Source organism: Salarias fasciatus, chromosome 13, assembly GCF_902148845.1.
Source record: "Salarias fasciatus chromosome 13, fSalaFa1.1, whole genome shotgun sequence".
NCBI lineage: Eukaryota > Metazoa > Chordata > Actinopteri > Blenniiformes > Blenniidae > Salarias > Salarias fasciatus.
Genome location: NC_043757.1, coordinates 5429275 through 5449260, shown reverse-complemented (window position 1 = coordinate 5449260; position 19986 = coordinate 5429275). Strand labels below are relative to the sequence as shown.

The 19986-nt window shown below is 42.9% G+C and overlaps 2 protein-coding genes across 4 annotated transcripts; one reads left to right on the top strand and one right to left on the bottom strand.

Moving 5' to 3' along the window:
- Window positions 1–3298: 3298 nt before the first annotated feature.
- On the bottom strand, window positions 3299–11985 carry LOC115399652 (poly(A) polymerase gamma-like). 3 transcript variants are annotated; one of them, XM_030107167.1, is made up of 24 exons: window positions 11911–11985; window positions 11201–11359; window positions 11012–11078; window positions 10518–10599; window positions 9377–9486; window positions 9247–9300; window positions 8742–8853; window positions 8569–8658; window positions 8349–8487; window positions 8180–8252; window positions 7551–7671; window positions 7384–7468; window positions 6647–6700; window positions 6204–6323; window positions 5646–5755; window positions 5442–5563; window positions 5185–5342; window positions 4996–5102; window positions 4684–4907; window positions 4529–4606; window positions 4386–4445; window positions 4197–4300; window positions 4018–4118; window positions 3299–3924 (listed from the first exon to the last, which is right to left on the bottom strand). In XM_030107167.1, the coding sequence occupies exons 1-24, from the start codon at window positions 11925–11927 to the stop codon at window positions 3749–3751; spliced, it is 2523 nt and encodes an 840-aa protein (XP_029963027.1). In that variant the 5' UTR covers window positions 11928–11985; the 3' UTR covers window positions 3299–3748. The 3 variants fall into 3 exon arrangements, with proteins under 3 accessions (XP_029963027.1, XP_029963028.1, XP_029963029.1); XM_030107168.1 differs by having other exon boundaries at window positions 4996–5099; XM_030107169.1 differs by lacking the exons at window positions 3299–3924; window positions 4018–4118; window positions 4197–4300; ... (10 more) ...; window positions 7551–7671; window positions 8180–8252 and having other exon boundaries at window positions 8345–8487.
- Window positions 11986–15476: 3491 nt separating this feature from the next.
- haao (3-hydroxyanthranilate 3,4-dioxygenase) lies at window positions 15477–19676 on the top strand. The gene is made up of 10 exons (XM_030106912.1): window positions 15477–15620; window positions 15700–15778; window positions 16362–16445; window positions 16540–16646; window positions 17331–17420; window positions 17514–17557; window positions 17651–17796; window positions 18792–18860; window positions 18938–19020; window positions 19108–19676. Exons 1-10 carry the CDS (start codon window positions 15532–15534, stop codon window positions 19178–19180), a joined length of 864 nt encoding a protein of 287 aa, XP_029962772.1. The 5' UTR covers window positions 15477–15531; the 3' UTR covers window positions 19181–19676.
- The last annotated feature ends 310 nt before the right edge of the window (window positions 19677–19986 follow it).

Here is a 19986-nt window from a genome sequence, read left to right as displayed (position 1 = left end):
TGAAAAAAAAGAGTGTTAGATATTTCATCATAAATACTACAGTGTCGAACAAAACAAGTTAAAGAATTGTGGATGATGAACAACAAAATGATGCGATCATGAGAATTTACGACTAAAACACACGTTTGTTTTCAAGACTGACTGGTATTCAGAAAACATTTCCAAAAGTTTTGTCACGTTCACATTTTTTTCAAGACAAATAACAACATGATATATATAGCTACATATCAACACTAAGATTTATATTTAATTATTTTATGACAAACATGTACAGATCAAATAATGAATGACTGAATGTTATAAATAATATCAAGAAATCAATCTCGATGTGAATAGCAAGTCTTTTCTGATAAATATCTTTCTTTGTTTTGTTTGTTTTTTGCACGTGGTGATGAGGATGAGGCCATGAAAGTGTTTCAATGACATCCAGTGAGAATTTGAGCTTATTTACTGGTGTTAATAATAAATGATTATTTTCAGGTCGCTTTAAGAGTTTTTATTAATAACATTTAGCTGTTTCTTGGGATCAACTCTGAAAAGTCACAGATACAATTAGAAGTAGACCTTGAAGTATTCTTAATTTTTGAATGGGTCAAATGATCCTTAAAGATGTTCATAAAAGGCTCCTGACCTCTCTGACCCCTCTGATCCAGTACCTCCACACCCTGAGCAAGACAATAGCTGAATTTCCAAAAAAGAAACCGATAACCCATGATTTTTGATCATTTCAATATATTCAAACATTTTTTTCTCTGAATGTATAAAAAAACATTCAAAGAAACCTCTCTGTTCATATTCATAGTCTTCTCATAAGTTACTCAACATTCTTTATTCTGTCTAAAATAATCTTTCTTCTATGATAAATGATGTAAAAAATTATCTAAATAAATGAAACAAATGAATAAAATTTGAAATATCCTAAATGACCTCTTAAAAAAATCCAAATTAAGCAAAAAAAAAATAAAATAAAATATTGATTACAATTTAATAATGCAAATAACACAGCAAGGTAGGAATAAACCATTTTAGAAGCAGGTCAGGCTTCAGAAATCCTTCAAAAACAATGAAAACTGAATATTTTCACGATTCCTGTGCATGAGAATCGTTTCAGTTTTATTCTTAAATATAATACAAGTTGTATTTACAATGCAAAGCCTTTAAAATAAATCAATAACTTGTATTTAATTTGATCATGGAGCATTTCAATGAAAACCAACAAATCAATAACCAGCTTCAAAGAAAAATCTGAATCTTGTTTTTTACCGTTTCTCATGTTAAGATAGAAATTATATTGAATAACCACGCAGCATCTCCAAACTTCACAAAGCAGCAGATGCACAGTTTTACAAAATATATAAGTTAATATTATTTATAAAAAAAATAGTGGTTTTGTTGTTTGATCTCAGGTGCAGACAGACTGATGTTCTCAGCTGTAGAGGTGTAATTCCTCCAACTTCCTACAGGGAGCGCTGTTTCTTTGCCTGCTCTTCAAAATTAACATTTTAAGACTCTTTAACAACATAAACTAAATTTTGCTGATATGTATTCAAAATGAGCTTTTTCACTGACACCCGAGTATTGTGGTGCAAAAAAAAAAAAAAATACTGTGAAAATACAATTTTATTCTGAAGTCTAATTTTTTTTTTAACCGAGCTTTAATCTGAGTTCAGTGATTCAGAGTTTGGTGCTTTTGTTTCACTGAGTTTTATTTTCCTACTCTGATATTTGAATATTGGTATTTGTATTTCTAATAACTGGAAGGAGAACACCTGCAGCTCCACACCTGCAATAAAACCTTTTATAGCACCGATCTGACCTGATTTCACACTGGACTTCCCATTTTATTATGTTGTAAATACCAATGAGTTTTTTTTTTCTTTCTCCATGGCACAGTCTCGCTGTTTACACTGTATACAGGGATGAATTCCCTCTGAAGCTGCAGTCACAGCTGGGTTAAAATCTTGGTGTTTTCTGGCTCTAGCGTGTGTGGAGTGGAGGATTACTGCAGCACACATTTAAAAAATTCTTATAAAAGTAAAGATTCATAAAGAAAAAAAAAAACAACTGAAACCACACACGCATGCAGACACCACAACGCAGCGTGAAAAGAGCACTCGGCAACACCGTCACATCTTTTTTTTTGTAAGGGGTTTAATGGGTGTACAGATTCAATTAAAGGAAGTGATAAACACATACAAAAATACCCTTTTAATACAATTTAGAAACAAACATCTAAATGACCAGTTTCGTTAAATGTTTCTGATGAGTCGTCTGAAACAAGAGTGGTGCAGATTTGAAAAAGACCTACCTGCTATGGATGCTATTTAAAAAAAAAAAAAAAAAAAATCATCACATGGTACAAATATGCAAATATAAATAAAGTGATAAGAAAACCCCCATAATGAAGAACAAAAAAAAAAAAAAAAAGAAAGAAAAAAAAAGAAAAACTGTCCTTTGTACATCGAGTTGGGGGGACTGATGTTCTGAGATGCGGGTCGAGGAAACTAGATGAAGGAGAAACTCCGCCCCCCCCCCGAACTAAACACCAGCAGGAGCCTTAAAGAGCCTCCACAGGAGGCACAGGGCCGGGCGGCCACGGCGAAGGGGATCCGGTCCGTGACTGGATCCCTATCGAGCGGCGTCGGCCGGGGGTGTGTGTGTGTGTGTGTGTGTGTGTGTTTCGGGGGGTGGGAACCAGAGGTGAATGCTAGCTTGTCAAGACGATCTGTCGCTCACACGTACGAACACGAAACGGACATTTAGACATTTCTGGAACTCTCCAAACCATCTGGCGTTTGCCGAACCCCCCCCTCCCTCCCTCCCTCCCTCCCCCCACTTCGCGCATCGAGTCTCGACGCCGTGCAGCTCTGCGCCAATCCGCCCGAGAGGTAAAAATCTCATCTGTCCCGCCGAACTGGGAGAAAGTCTTGGGGTGAGCACCGTTGCGGACGCCGTTTCCGTCACATTCGAGCAAACCGCCAACAGAACCCAAAACACACAGCGTCTACCAAACCTACCCAGAACTGTACAGTTTGTTTTGGACAATCAGCAGAGGAAAAAAAAAAACAAAACAAAAGAAATTTACAATTTTTTAAACTTTTTTTTTCTTTTTAGATAAAACTACAATAGAAGGGTCAAAAGATTTTTGAACAAGAATCTTTTGCTGTTTTTTTTTTTTTGCTTTTCTTTTTAAAGACAAAAAATTATGTACATCAGCGCGTTTACTGTACAGATTTTTTTTTCCTGTTTGAGGGAAAAAAAAGAAAAAAAAAAAAGAAAGAAAGAAAATCAAATGAAAGCAACTACAAAACTGCGTACACCAGAACACCAGAAGTGTGTGTAGCAGGTGTCAAAAGTTTCTGGGGATTCTTTTTTTTTTTTTTTTTCTTAAAACATTTCAATTGGAAAGAAAGCACGAATGAACAGAAGACATTTTCCATCTGAACTGAGGGAGAGGAGGAGAAGAATTCAGTAAAAAAAAAAAAAAGAAACTCCCCAAAAAAAACTGCTGTTTTCGTTCTGGTGTCATGTCCGCGACGGCGGGACTCGGAGCGACTCCCTCCGTCCGCTGGCAGCGCTGGAATCTCTGAGGGATCTGAGGGGGGGGGGGGGCGTCTCGTCCGGCCGCTCGGCGCTGCACGCCGCCGCCCCTCCCCTTCCCCCGTGTGAAGTCTCGGCTTTAAAGCTCACCTCAGCGTGAGTGTGTGTGTGTGTGTGTACTTCCCGTCGTTCCAGCAGGCCGGGCTGCTCAGGCTATGTGGATCCTGGCCTTCTCCGTCTCCTTCAGCCGCTTGGCCTGCTCGTCCAGCGAGGGCGAGTGCGGCCTCTTGGACGCCGCGCCGTTCAGCGGGTCGGCCCCTCGGCTCACCAGGGTGGGGATGGAGCTGCCGACGGGGGGCGCCGCGTGTTTGGACGTCACGTGTTCTGGAAAGAGAAAAGCGGACGTCACTGGGCCGCGCCGGCGTTTCGATACCCGGTCCAGAAAGCGGCGAGGGACGCGGGGAAGCGGACACTCACTGGAGCCGATGACGGGAATGGACATGCCCTTCTCCTGGCTGGCAGAGGGAGCGTCGGGGTTGAGCGAGCTCTCGAACACCGGGGGCTTGGGAGGCGTGATGCTGCGAGCCAAAACACACACAGCGTTAGAGCGCCCGACTCCGTCACGCGACATCCCGGACGTGGCGGCTGAGACGGACTTGTGGCGGTTGAGCGCCAGCTTGATGGAGTTCTTCACCACGCGGCAGCTGTTGCTGGCCGGGAGAGGCGAGGAGGCGTCGGGCAGCTCCATGCTGGGAAGTCTCTGAGGAGGAGAAGGTTCGGACGTCAGGAGTCGCTTCGGCTGATTTCACACAGAAAGAACAAATGAACGGACGCGTTGTCGGTACCTGTGTTCTGGAGGTATCGATGGTTGGAATGGGCTTCGCCTTGGATTCAGAAAGAGGAGGCTGAAAACGGAAAGAGACACTCGTTTATTTTCTTTGTGGTTTTTACATCCGAGGTTCTTTGAAACAGACGGCATTGAACCTACGGTGCTGCGTCCTTCTCCGGGCGTCGCCTCCGACGGCGGGTACGGCTCTTTGAACGTCGCGTCGTCGTTGGACGCCGCCTGGGAAGAGTCGCGCGGTGAAGTTAGGACTCCTGGGACGGCGTGGGGGAAGTTTGACTGGCAGGATTTGAACTCACCTCCGACTCTTTGTGCCTCTTGGCCTGCTCCTCCTGCGTGGGGGAGAGCGGCCGCTTGGCGGGGGCGCCGTTGACCGAGTCCTCCAGGCCGTTGGACTCGTCCTGGCTGCTGCTGCTGCTGGCGGCGCCGGGCTTCCCGCTGCTGCTGCTGCTGCTGCTGCTGCTGCTAGGGGGCGCCGTGCTGCTGGCTGGAGGGGAGGGGGGCTTGGCTTTCACCGCAGGCTCTTTGGAAGGAGAAGGAGACGGAGACGGACGTCACGGAGGGTTTTACTGACATCTGAGGACAGACGCTGCTTCGGTTTCTGAACTCACTGGAGCCGATGACCGGGATGGACATGCCCGGCTCTTTAGCGGCGGCGGCGCTCGGGGCGGGGGGGCTGTCCCCAAACAGCTGCTTGGAGGGACTGCAGCTGCTGCTGCTGGGAGGAGCAGAGAGAGAGAGAGAGAGGTCAGCACCGGCGGCGTCCGACACCAGCTGCAGCGCACCGGGGGACGCCTCACCTGTCGTCCATGTCGGACACCGGTTTGGAAGGTTCGCTGGTGGGCGAGCTGAAGGGCGTCCCCGAGTCCGTGTCTCTGGACGTGTCCAGGTGGCTGTTGTCCAGAGACATCCGCTTCGGGTTCCCGCCGTTGGAGCTCCGGTTCAACTCCGCAATGCTCTGCAGAGACAGACGAGACGACCGGTTAAACACGACACACACGGTGACGCTCTGTGTGTGTGTGTGTGTGTGTGTGTGAGAGAGAGACCACAAACTCACCCTCTTCTTCTTCTGCACCAGTTCAGGAGGAAGGTACTGATGCAGCTGCTTCTTCTTCACGTGCGTTGCTTCGATCTTCATGCCGTCCTTCAGCATGTTGATGTTGTTGGCCTGCCGGTACACTGCGGACGGCAGCGGAACCAACGTTTGATCAGGGGACGCTTCAAACCGAGTCTTTAGCCGCGGCGGTCTGAGCGGACTCACCGGTGTCTGTGAAGGACTGGATGTCGTACGTCAGGTCGATGTTGACGCTCTCCGCGTTCTCCACCTTCTTGAAGATGATGCCGATGAACCACATGGACACAAAGTCGTTTCTGAGGCAGAAGCAGACAGAGAGCGCTCACTCCAGCTGCAGATCCAAACCGATGTCAGGAATTCAGCAGACATTTGTGGCTGAACGGCGCTTCTATCATTTCAGTTGGTTAAAGACGCTTTTCCAGCACGACGTCAGTAAACAGAGCAGTAAAGCTCAGCTCAGGAAGGTGATGTATTTCCTCACAGGGTGCTCATTTACTGCCGTCTTACTGGATGCTGCTCTTAAATACAGATCCGGTTAAATACAGTGTTGGAAGCAAAAACAAAGGGAGCGCTTTTAGCATTACTGGGAGTTTTACAAAGAGTTTTAAGGCAGTGGGATTAAAACGTGCTGTCGACACTTGACGGTGTTTGTAACTTTCACTACGATCACAGGCTGTTTTTTTTCTAAACAGTCGCTGCTAAATACTGCTGGAAACCCGCCGAGTGTCCGCAGGTAAAACTCACTCGTTGCGGTTTTCTTTGGACCCGGGGAAGGACTGAGGGTTCACGTGAGCCAGCGTGATGTACTCGTTTCTCTCCAGGTTTCCCACCAGGACGCGGATCTTGGACTCCACCAGGCCGATCCTGAGGGGGAAAAGGTTGACGGAGATCAAAAGACAACCACAGTAAAACCTTGAGCAATTTTTTTCCATCATCAGACGGTCAGAATATATTTAAATTTCAGGGCAGTGGAGTCAGAAAATACGCAATGATTCCAAACATCTGCCATGTTTTCTGACATCGCTTTAAACATCTAGTGGTTCGTGCTGGTGAATCTGGTGGTACTGAGGAAGTCCTGCAGGTCCTTTATTAAACAAGTGATCTAGTCTGGATGCTAATGAGGAGGCTGCACGTCGATTCCTCTGAACGGGTTCAGGCCAAACGTAATGCGGTTTACAGACACTCACCATTCTAAGTGGTTCTCCTCTGTAGATGCACTGGCAGTCAGGACGATGTAATGCCTTCAGGAGACGAAGAGAAGCAGCAGAAAACATTTCAGAGGGGGGGATTTCAAAGTGCGTGTGGATGAGTCCCTCCTACAGAGTTTGACCACATTGATCTTCTCGGTTTGATTCCTAACCTGATGTAAGACGCTCCACCACTTACAGGAATATTAATCTATTTGAAAAGATCCAAAACTCTCAGATAGTACAGAACACTCCATGGATATCAGTAGAAAAAATTTCCACCTTTTTTTCCCATCATGTTGTGCTCACCGGAAACGGTTTGGTAATTTTTTAAAAAATCTATTAATTCTATATAACCTGCAAGTGTTGTAACTAAATTTGCCCCGCTCTTCACATGAGTTCTTTTTAAAACGTTTGAAGGAGCCCGGAGGCAGAGGAGCGACGGCCTGAAGCGTTAACGCTCTGCTCAGGTGACTGCGAAGCGGCGGCAGCACTGACGGGACCTGGCAACTCGCTCAGTTGTGGTTTTTCAACTGTGTGGGAGAAAGCTTTCCTAAACAAACGGCTGCTGACCACAGTGAGGGTGACTCAAATCTGCCAAAACAAAAACGTTCAAACAGAAAGTTTGTTGGGGGAGGAAGGGGGAAAAAAAAAATGCTTGTTTCAGCTGCACGGAGGCTGATCTACAGTCTGATGCAATAAAAGACCCTGATTGAGAGAAATAAAAGAAGACCTACTTGTACTTTTGGAAGAAGCTGGGGGGCTCGAACAGTTTGGACCACTCGGCTTTGCCTTGAAGGATCTCGTCGGTGACGCTGAGGCCTGAAGGAGGAGAGACGCAGACGGTCAGAGGACGAACCGGGAGGCAGCGCCGCCGCCGATCAGACCTTCCGGCAGTCTTTACCGTATTTGAACTCCTCGCTCATGATGGTGCGCGTCGACGTGGAGACGTTGTAGGTGGAGTTCTGCTGGGGGTAGGCGGGCGTGATGATGGGCATCAGGTGGTATCTGTCAGACGGGTTCACCTGAACGGAATCACACACACACAAACATCACATTTCTCTCTGTTCCTTTATAGTTTAAGTTCTCATTTCTCCATGTGAAACTATGGTAAAAGAATTTAACACGATTGCACCAGGTTTGCCATCAAAAAAAAAAAAAAAAAAACAAGAGTTGGAAAAGATCACCGGATGATAAAAATCGGCCAGCAAATTTTAAAAGTTTGAGACCCTCAAGAAAAAGGTGGAGAACTAATGCACGACACTGAATGAGGCTCACAGAGCAGAAGCTAGCGCCCCCTGCTGTGTAGATGCGATCACTGCAAATACATTGACATGTGAAACTAGTAAATTCCTGCTCTACATAATCAATGGCGTGGCATTCAGAGTCTGTGCCCACGGCGAAGGGCAAAGCTGCAGAATGACATTATAAATGTTTTCAGTGGTTCAGGTTCTGCGCTCTGAATCACTCGGATTCGACCAGTGCCAAATGTCAAAAACTCGATGAGATGCACCGCAGCGGCAAGGCACTCACTCTGGGGTCCCACACTGGTAAATTCAGATTACTCTCCTCAGGCTGTTTCAATAGCACCGGATTCGGCCACTCCCTGCAAGGAGGAGAAGAAACGGGAGATTATTCAACATTGGAGCCTTGAGACGTTGATAAGAATGTGATTAAGAGGACAGCGAGAGACTGGACTCACCATTTGGAGAAGACCAAGAAGAACTTATGAACGAGCGTGGCGGCGACGGCGTTGGGGTAGAGCTGGCAGGTCCGGGCCACCAGCATGGCCCACGAGACTCCACCCAGGAAGCCCAGCATGTTGGAGTAGATCCCTCGACCTGCAGACACGTAAACCATGAGGGGAAAACTGGAAACTCTGAAGCTCAACGGGATGCAAATAAAACAGGAACACAGCTTACGCTTGGCCCACAGCTTGATGGCTCTCAGCGTCAGCCTGAAGTTTTCTTTGTTTGGCACCAGGTACAAAATCTCATCCGTCACTCGACAACCTGCCGGAAACATTTCAGTCGATGGCGTTAAGGTTCCGGTCCGCTCACAGCGGAGCTGCCGTACATCGTGCAGGCCGACGTACCGTTAAGGCTGCGGATACACCGGATGTCCAAGTTCCTCAGGATGGAGTCTCCCCTCAGGTCCAGGTTGTCTGGAATGGACTGTAAGGCCAGTCTGGCAAAAAGCAGGTCGATCTGGTCGGACGGAGATGGGAGAGCGACATGTGGAAGTGAAACAAGCAAACCTCTTAATACTGTAAAAACACTTCATTTTCATTTCCAAACAGACGTGCTCTTCTTTTACTCATACGAGGACATTGAAGTAGTTCCAACTTAAAACTGTAAATCTCTGACATGCAAATAAAGAACTAAATAACTGATTAATATGTTAAATTCAGTCTGTATTTATGTCGTGGTGCGCATGTACAAAAGCAACGTTTCAGAAAAGTTTCCCCCCGTTTCCATGGAGGCAGAGCATTTTTGTAAAGCTGAGTTTTCCCTGGCTTTGAGCACTGTTGCTGTGTAAACAGAAATCAAAACACTACGGAAGTTTTCACTTAAAATAACATACAAACGGACGTCACTCACCTCAATTCCATCAAATTTGAATTTTATGACAGGTACAAAAGCATCTTCAACAGCCTACAGAGAGAAGAAAAAAAACATTAAACAACAAAAGAGAAAAAGAAGCAGAAGATTACATGCAGAGAAGACTCACCCTGAGATCTTTAATCTCTTCATGTTGTTTCAATTTCTCAAAGAAAGACTGGAAAAAGTCGGTCCTCTCTACGTGGCGAGGAGCCACACACAAGGCATCGATATCAGCTCCTGAAACGAGCGGGAGTCTGATCAGTGTTCAGCTCAGTAGGGGGAAGGACAGAGAAACTAACAATGCTGCAGATCTAAACGGAGCTTATAGAGAAAGCAGAACCGATATCCTCCAAGGAAAAACACTCAGATCGGAGCCAACGTCAAAAAACACACAGGTTCTCTCTTCACACGTTTTATCAACAGCAGACGACTGGACAGCTCGTCAGCATCACCGATAGATCTTGGAGGAAGGATTCTGCAGCTTTGGGGGAATATTTTTCACTCTTTCAGATGATCTCCCTACTTTTTCAGCACAGCATTGAAAACAACAACCACCACACTATTCAGCGTGAGCTACTGGACAAAAGACAATCGCAAGTCACATAAAACTCATCCGTCTGTAATCTGACAATACACAAGAAGAAAAAGTAGAACTACGTGGAAAGCTAATGAGGGAAACAAATCAAAAACCAGCATTTCAAATTAGAGCCCTGAAGCAGGTTGACAAGTGCAATGGAAGTATCAATGCTGGATGATTTTAATTCAAGAAACAAAACAAGGCAGATCACTGCGTTGTCTACTTTAAAAGGAAACATTGTGGCTGTACAACAGGTGTCCAAACTTCAGTCTAATGGGCCGTTTATAACTGCAAACTTCAAAATCTGCACTTGTCTCCACTGTACTTCTAAGATGCACGACTGCCTGAACGAGTCTGTCAATAAAACAAGGCTATTTCAGCAACAATGTTGCAGAAGCAAAGGGTTGCATGGCTGCAAAACAAGCAGCAAAATGTGTGGGAAAAAGTTACTGATTACAGAACAAAAGCAGCTTGACGCAGGTGAAAGGCCCGCTGAACCGTCACAACACTCTCTGTTTTCACCCCTTTTCAAAAACACATTGGAGGGAGGCGACAAAGCCGGTGTGCAGCGCTTTCTGAAAACAATGCAGCGCAGCAGCCGCACTCTGTTGTCCCGACCCACGGCTCAGGTGTTCCCTCCAGCAGGCACTTTCACACAGCAACATGGGCGCGAGAACAACACCGGACAAACCTTTTGTGTGCACGCCGAGTCTGTAGGAACCAAACGTGAATATCTTTCCCCCGACGCAGCTGATGGCCGACGGTGGAAGGTTCTGTGGAGGGAAAAGAAGAGAAAACAGGATGCTTACATTCTTTACTGTCTCTGATTGTAAAGAGTCATAATGCTTATTTTTAGTCTCATGCATATAAACGAACAAAAATCAAGTTCTTTTTTCAAGATGAAATTTTAACTTTAGGAGATATGTTGCACCACTGTGATTTTACAATATCAGTAATATTTAACTTTTTAGTACAATTCTTAATTTTGTGAAGACACCTGGGTCTCAGTCACATCTTGTCTAAAATAAGTCTAAAACATGCAGCTCACTTAATTTACATCAAGACACAGGCGTAATGGCCTGATTTCCCATATGATATGAAAAAAGTAATCAGAGATCCACTGCTAACAAATACCCAACAAGAGTAAGCAAAGCTTCAACATGATTCTGGGAAGAGAGCACCTACCTTTAATTCACTGATCTCTGCGATCCATTCTTTCACAAAGTTATTTAGCTTCCCAAGAACTGCAAGTCTGGAAAAAGAACAAAACAAAAGACACATTTAAGCAAGATGAGCATCAGACACGGACGTTCGGAGATTATCACTGACTGTGGTTGCATCCAACCAAGAAATCCAGAACGCGCTGTTCCTCACCTGTGGTTCAGTTCTTCCTCATCCTCAAAAACTCCAAAAGGTTTCATGGCGTCGCAGAGCTTCTGGGTGTACTGGTGGTCTATGTCTCTTGGGGGGGCGAGGCTGATGGCAGAGGTGATGCCATAGTGTTTCTGCGGCTGCTGCCCACCAGGCATGTTGCTGCGGAGGAGACGACAGTCAAAACACACACACACACACACACAGATTATCATCCAAATGTCTCTCCATGTTATCGATCACTGTCAGCCAGGTTACTACCACCTGCACATGTGCAAGCACCAAGCTGACAGCAACGTGCTTCTTCCACACACTTTACCGTCAGCGTTAACTCCACGATGACATGAATAGTGACTAAAAGCGTGATGTTTAAATCTGGGAAGTGCTCAATGTGAGACGGAGGTTAGCACGGAGGCTACAAACAGCTAACAGTTTGGCTAATTCCGCAAGTGAGGGTCCATTAACACCACACAGCAGAATTTGACTAAAAACAGATTTGACAGCTATCTCCAAAACACAAGGAGGAATATAAACCTGTGCACTTTATTAGGAGTTTTGTAGAAACGCGCTGCCGGAGCGGCGGCGGCTCTGCAGGCCTCGTCTGGTTGTTGTGACAGTCGGCTAACGTTAGCATTTAGCCTTTTCTTCCACAGTGCCTCAAACGGAGGATAAAAATCTCCACAAAACTTTGAAGGAGCTCATGCACAACTCACCTCGACATTTCTTTCATGACACTAAGAAAAAGCCCGAGCTGTTCGTCTCCTGCTGTGAGTTTAAAAAAAAAAAAAAAAAAAAAAAAAAAAGTGCTGCTGATCACAGCCTCGACCTGATTACAACAATGGAGACTCTCCGAGCGGTTCAAACCTCCTGAACCGGAATCACTTCTTATCAGATAACCGTCCGCGGCCTCCGCGCCACGCTCATACCGAGAGACCCGTCCGCCAAACGGCTCGACCCGCGTCCTGACCTCCGCCGAGGTGGGCTTCAGTTTACCGACCCGCAAACTCCAGATGTAGCGGGTGTTTGTGTGCGCGCCGCACGCCGAGACACCGCCGCCTCGCGGAGGCCGCGGAACACGTGACCAGCTGGAAAAACTCCGAGTTCCCACCTCAGCGGGACTGCGAGTCGGAACACGGAAACACAGCTCTGATATTTACTGTTATAAAATCCTGTTTTCAAACTTAACTTTTACATTTTTAAAATACATGAAATAAAAAGCAATTGAGAATAAATGAATTCAATAAAAAATTTTAAAAAAAAAGTTCAACACACAATCTAAACCAAGAGACATTTTCCAGCAAATAAAATTCACTCATTTAACCTATAAAATTATTCTAACACGGAGCTTGTTGCAATGTATTACTCTTTTACATAGTATTACATTCTATAAAGTTACTAATTTCTTATCATAATCAAGGAAAAATCCGTGCTTCATGATAAGATAAGATATCATTCATTACAGCAGCTTCACAAAGGTGTGAAAATGACAAAATACAATCAAATGGGGAAAAACAATGCATTGGCTTTTGTAACTTAAGCTGTTGTATCCATTTGGACAGTATTTTTCCTCTTTTTGTTGCTATTCATCGATTTCTATTTTATTTTTGTAAAATAAATAAATAAATCATTTTGTATTTTTTCTGTGTCACAACTTTATAGGTTTTAGACATATTTATTTATTTATGGGAAAGTGAAGAAGTAAGAACTTACAGAATAATACTAAAACATAGTTACATATTTATTACAAAATTAAAGCATTGTGAATAATTAACCAGAAACTTGGTGATTCATAAGAATTTAGAATAAAAAAAACCCATGAGCACATTCAACATGAAATAAGCAAGTGACTGACTGGCAGATAAACACACTGCAAACATTTTCGAAGAGGAAAAATGTTGCATAATATATTTTGAAATGTAAGCATTTGCTTAGATTTTGCTTTTGGTTTCACCACTTTTTTATTAAAACAAATGAAATGATTAAAAAAGTTTTTGAAACAAATTACGTTACTCATTTCAGCAATTTTTTTTTCTTTTTCTGTTCCTCTGTTGTAAGCTTTTAATTACATTTTCTTCTAGCAATTTTAACCGTTTATTAACGAAAGAAAGATCATTTAGCATTTCATTTAGCAGAGAGACTTATTTGATTTTACTGCTATCTGCATGTTTTATATGTGGAAAAAAGTTTTGTAGAATGCACTAAAAAGTAAAATCCTCTCAAAGAAATGGAAAAAAAAAACATGTCCAACGTGACTAAACTGGCTAGAACAGCTCTGTTTATTAGGAGTCAAAACAGCAAAAAAACTGACAACATATTGAAAGCTTGACATTTGTATACTACAGTTAAAACACTTTACTCGTAGATATTATTTTCTATACTCTAACTTTTTGAGCTATAAAGGTTCAATATGCATTTTAAAGTTCCAGTTTAGATTTATTTGATGGAAGGTGTTTGGAAACAGCTGGTTTGGTCCTAATAATACGACACATAAAATTAAAAACTAATGTATCTTCCTTAGTTTTAGGTTTAGAAATACTATGATCTCTCATTGTCTTATGTCTTACATCTTAACGTATGGATGAGTCCAGGTCTTCCAGGTCTTGGCCCTCATCTTCATGGAGCTCCTCATCTTTAGGCAGTTCCTCGAAGCGGCTGAGACGATTCTCCTCTCATCCAAAGGCTTCATCAGGTCTGTGTGTGTGAGGCTCAGTAGCTTCATCAGGTCTGTGTGTGTGAGGCTCAGTATTTAGTGTTCCTGGGGGGGGGGGGGGGGGGGGGGGGGGGGGGGGCACACTTCTGATTAGGTGAGCTGCTCATCATGTTTCAGCCCCACTGCCTCTAATCAACGACTCCTGTTTGCTCTGGATGGTTTCTTGTAATCAATGCATGTCTTTGTCCTTAATTATGACCTTTGTCACTTAAAAAATAAACATGAGAAACAGAGAGGATCAACTGAACAACATTATCATCTTGTGTGACTTTTTCCTTGACTATTTTTTTCTTCATTTGCCACACAACTTCCAATTCATAGTTCCGAAAAGAGATATATTTAACTCTATTAACTCTTAGTTTGCTGTAAAATGTCTTTTATCTGACTAAAATGAACTAATCCAGCAAAATAAACACGAGACGCTTCAACATATGCGCACACATGATTAAAGGAAAAAAGAATTGACCGACTTTAACCGTAGAGGAGCAGCAAAAGGTCATCTGCTCATTAAATTTAATCGACATTCTTTGCTATTATCTCTATAATATCCCAAAATATTCCAGCATGTTTAAAAGGTTTGAGAGGTGGGGATGATTTTATAAATAGGGAAATAACAGAAAGACTGTGGTGATTGGTTCTGATGCACACGTTGATGTAAAGTAATAACTCAAATTCTAAATATATTTTACACGATTTTAAATGCATTCGAGATGGATAAAGCTCTGAATTCAGTATGGACGAGCCTCACGGATTTAAAGGTGAGAAACAGCAACATCTAGTGGCGGGTTTGGAGAACTGTCATTCCAAACTTCTTTCCTTTTGACGTTGTCAGAGCCGCAACATCCCATCAAATACTTAGAAATGGATAGTTCTTATCTGTATAATGATGAAACATGCCATGAATTTTGACAGGGATTATTTTCAAAAGTTCAAAATGTAGTTTTTAAAGTGATAAATTAAGAAACATACAGGAAATACTGAACAGGCCGTATTTCTAACCAAGATCTTGTCTCAACTATGAAGTTAAGCTTTATAAAATGAGATGTTGCAGGATTTGTCTCTGCTGCTGTCGGGTGACGGGATCTGAAAGCCAACGATCTGACAAAGGGATTATCTGATACTGTGAGGGTAATCAATGCACTCACAATTACAGCAATTAGCAGGTATTCAACACTGATATCCAGCCCAGATAATCCCTGAAACTCTCTCTGATTACAGTTAATAGCCTGGTAGTGACATGATCAATGAACAGCAATCACTGTTGATGTTAAGGAAACGTAATCCATTTTTTATGTTTTTTAAGCTCTTTTCCAAAGTATTTAGAATGAAACTTGTGATTGAGCTTTACACAGCATCATAAACTAATAGAGGTGACTCCAAAAGCTGTATGAGCAGAAGTTAAAAACACATAGCTACTGTCAGTTCAGAGGACAGCTGCTGAATTTAAAGTCATCACAGGACAAAGCATGTTAATCATTATGAAAGTAGAAGCAACCTTTTCCCTGTATTTGGAGCAGAGCTCCTCCCTGCTCCCTGACTTCTGCTTTTTGGACTTTCAGTCTCAGTCACAGCACAGGTTTCACACTCTGAGCTTTCACACTGCAAACCTAAACATTTATCCAAGATGAGCAACAGTTCTCTTCTCGTGAATGTGGAGAACTGGATCACGGAGAACCAGAATGCTTTTCTGCCACCGGTGTGCAACAAGCTCATGTGAGTAGCTCGACATTCATGTCACATTTGTGAGATCTGTGTTTCTGAACCGAAACTGTGCTTTTCCTCTTCTTCACAGGCACTTTTCTCAGTTACTCATCATGTTTGTCGGCGGGCCGAACACCAGGAAGGATTATCACATCGAGGAAGGAGAAGAGGTCAGACTCATTTTCTCTCATTTTTCAGCCACTGTGGCTTTTATTCATGTTTTTATTACAGTTCTTACTGTTTTTTATTACCTGTGTATCTTTTGTCACATCTGGTTTTATCTTGCTTTTCATACATTTCCCCCTGCTCCAAATGTATAGTGAAGATTGCTTCCTTGATTGATTGACTTGATTATCGATCAGGTAGTGGAGTTATGCAATGGGCTGAGTGTGTGTTGAATGTGAGGCATGCTGGGAGGCTGTCAATGGGATGGGACCCTTGGGGGATGAATAAAGTTTTCTCAACTGAACTGAACTGAACTCATCCTTCGATTGAAGGTCAAATTCTACCACGGAGTCACAGGACAAATAAGAAATACGCACTTTGAGCTCCTCCGAACCCTCACTGCTGCTGTTTTTCTCTCCATATTAAAGTTTAAGGGGTCAAAGTGTCGACAGGCTTTTGCTCCACACTGATTACTCATTAACGTTTTATAACGGGCGACTTCACTGTTGTTTGAACATATATATGCGGTGCAAACAGTTACGCAATAACTCCCATTAATGTAATTCTGTTATTTCAAATGTTATACAGCTGTTCTACCAGCTGAAGGGAGACATGTGTCTGAAGGTGATCGAAAATGGAAAACACAAGGATGTGCACATCAAAGAAGGAGAGGTGAGCCGTCACTTATCTTCATGCTACTCCCACGGAAAGTTCCTACATTTGGAGTTCAGCTTTTTAGCATCAACTCTCTCTGCCCTGCGCGCAGATGTTTCTGCTCCCTGCTCGGATTCCCCACTCCCCCCAGAGGCAGGCCAACACGGTGGGGCTGGTGGTGGAGAGGAGGCGCCTGCGGACCGAGACCGACTGCCTGAGGTCCGGAGCTGCCCTCCTCCGTTCATCTCCACCGATGACAGACTCCGAGGCAGAACTGATTCATGAAGAAATGTTTGGGAAATTAGTTCACAGTGTGTTAACTGAAGGTTGTTCAGAAATGATGCACTTTAAATTCAAGATTTATTAGAAAATGCTTGTGCCTGAGCTGCACAAACACTCTAAAATCCTCCAGAGTTATCGTTGCCAACCTATTGGCTCAAAACTGCGATCGCCGTGCAGATCACATGTGCAGTGCTGCAGATTGAACAAGAGTTGCATTTCCACAGTTTACACCAAGGAGGAGACTGTTGTGTTTCTATGTGTTCATAGAGAATCAAGGATCATCGCAGTAGTCTTTTTGTAAATACGACTCAAAGCGTTTTTCAAAAATTGGTGTTTTTACAGATTCACCATCGTTTAACCACAAAAAAGTAGCAAAAGTTTTTCAGTTTCACTTGGAGCATTGCTGTGTAAACAGGGCTTCGAAGCACCGGTTAGAAGTGTACTCTGTACCTTGTATTTTTCTAGAGGTTTAACTGTGAGGTTCAGTTTACCTTCCTCAACAGTTCTGAACTGTCCGAGTTTTCCGGCTGATATAAGAGCTTCCAGACTTTTTGTTTTGTTTTTATCTTCATTCAGAAGAAACTCCAAACAGCTGATGTTAGATTGTGTTGCTGCTTTCAGATACTTTGTGGACAACACCACTGACACCCTGTTTGAAAGATGGTTCTACTGTCAGAATCTCGGAACCCAGCTGGTGCCAATAATCAAAGAGTAAGACTTCTTTCTGCTTGTAAAAACTATTCCAGTCAGATTACGTTGTTCTGTTTGTGTGGACTGACAGGTTGGTCGACCTGTTTCTTCCAGGTTCATGGCTTCAGAGCAGTCGAAAACAGGAAAACCCGATCCGAGTGAGTTGTTCATGCAAGTTTTGAAATGTTATGTGTCTAATCTGAAGGGAGCTGTGTGTGTTTTTAACTGGTGTCACGTTCCTCTGTGGACAGATGACGTTTTCAGAGATCCTCCGTTCCAGCTGAACACCATGAACGTCATGTCGCCCTTCTCCTTCAAAGACTGGCTGGAGAAACACCGGCCGTCCCTGAGCAGTGGAAAGCCGATCGACATGTTTGGAGCTCAGTTTGAGACTGAGGTTTGGAACAGGAACACTGTTTTTGTAGAAAAATTGCCTCATTAATGTTAAAGAAACTTGTAAAGCTGACGTGTACATGGCCGACAAAACTCCCTTGTTGCTATTTTCAGAGAAATTAAGGCCAATCCCAATCTCTGACATGATGGTTTTGGGTAGTTGTCTATGTCACTCTGACCATAAGGAGACACTGCTAAATGCTGTATTGGAAACTCAAAATTGTTTCTGAATAGGTCAGAGAGAATATGTTAACATATAGTCACTTCCATGTGCTTGTTCAAACCACTAAAATAACTTTTAATTGTCTCCTTGGGATCCACATTGCTTATGGCTTCAATATGTCTTCTAACTTCATATTTAGATAATCAAAATAAAGCATTTTTTTTTTTTTTTTTTTTGTCTAAAACTAACTGATACTGAATAGTAAATTTCTATATGTTTACACTGGGTGATTACTGAATATCCTCAAATATATGTGATTTTTTTTAGTTGTTTTGCTGATCTTGCAACTTATATTGAGAAGAAAACTAGAATATCAAACACTGGTAAATATCATCTGAGACCCCTGAATGGCATCAAATGAAAAGAGAATGCTGCTGCTGTTAATGGTGATACTAATATTGAAGTGTTTGTCTGCAGAGTGAGAAAGATTAAATGTAAATGTCTGAGTCTGAAGGATTGCTGCATCCTGTTAGCTCTTGAGTTATTGAGATTTTGTCATTGAGAGTTTAAAATGAGCAAAATTTCTCAGAAAAATTTAACTGAAGTTGCATAGGGGGGCACTGACAGCTGCATTTGCTGAATGAGACATCTATCTCTTGTTATATGCAGATGACACTCATGTCTCCTGGATTCTGCGGTATCATCAATTAACGTTTCTGTAAACTTAATTTTCACAGTCAGGAACAAAAAAGTGTCAAAGTTCACTTGTGTGAAGATCAAATCAGAGACTTTTACCGTGTTTTACCACTATAAATCTTCTGTCAAATGTCTTTCAGGTAATTGTTTTTGGACCTGGACTGACCGACACGACAGTGCGACAGAGCGATGTTTGGATTTGGCAGCTGGTACGTACAGTCCAGCAGCACTGCTTTGCCTGTGTAGAAATCCACACCTGACCTCTTCTTCTCTGTATGCTGGGCAGGAGGGATCCTCTAAAGTCATTCAGACTGAGAAGGAGTTCACTCTTTCTGCAGGAGGCAGTTTGCTCATACCTGAGCACAGCCAGTAAGTCACCAATAACAATTCAAGAAAAAAAAAGGACTCCAGATGTAGTCCTCGACATTAATAATCTGCCCATTTTCTCATTTGCAGATACCAGTGGAAGAGAGACAATGGGACTGTTGCCTTGTGCGTGATTCAAAACCCAGAGCGCAAGAGACCTTAAGCATGAATCTACCTATTCAAGCTGCACGCTTGTAAATGTAATATACATGTTGTAAATGCCATGTGATTTCCACCGATCAGTGTTAGCTATGTCTCAGATCTTCATATTGGTGCATATACACAGGAGCTGTTACCTTTTTTCTGAAACCAGTTTGTCTTACTTTAGAATGAATTTCTTCAGTTTTCTGGAACAAAGAAAACAATCATGTTTATGAAATGCTGTTATCCAGATATAAAGGCACAGAGCTGCTTGTAGCTGAAAAAAAGCTGAATTGTGCTTCAATCATTTTGTTTTTGAGTCTGACGGTAAAAAAAAGACATTTATCTACCTGAAATCAGGCTGATATCAGCATTAGAAAGGTCCATCCAGGTTCATCTGCTGCTGACAGAAGCTTGTGTCAGTTAATGCAGGTGAAACCGGAGCTTATTGACAGTACTGAGAGCTTCGCTTTCACGGTCCTGGAAGTTTGAAACCTCGAGGCAAACATTTATCAAAACTGTAGACTCATGTTTTTTTTTTACAGTATTTTTTTTTTAGCACACGCACATTTGTGTGCATAATTTAAATAAACTGTTGAAAAAAGAAACATCTGATAATCACTAATTTACTTGTATGTGTTAACTTGCTACATTGTAGCCTCCTAAATCCTTTGTTTTTTTCAAGATAAACGGTGAAATCTGAGATGTCAGAAGAAATCAAAATAGCAGAATTTCCATCTTAAGATTAAAAAAAATTACAACAATTTTTAACGGACGTGTTGAGATCAACTTCGGTGATTTATTATGGCAGGAATCCAACGGACACGC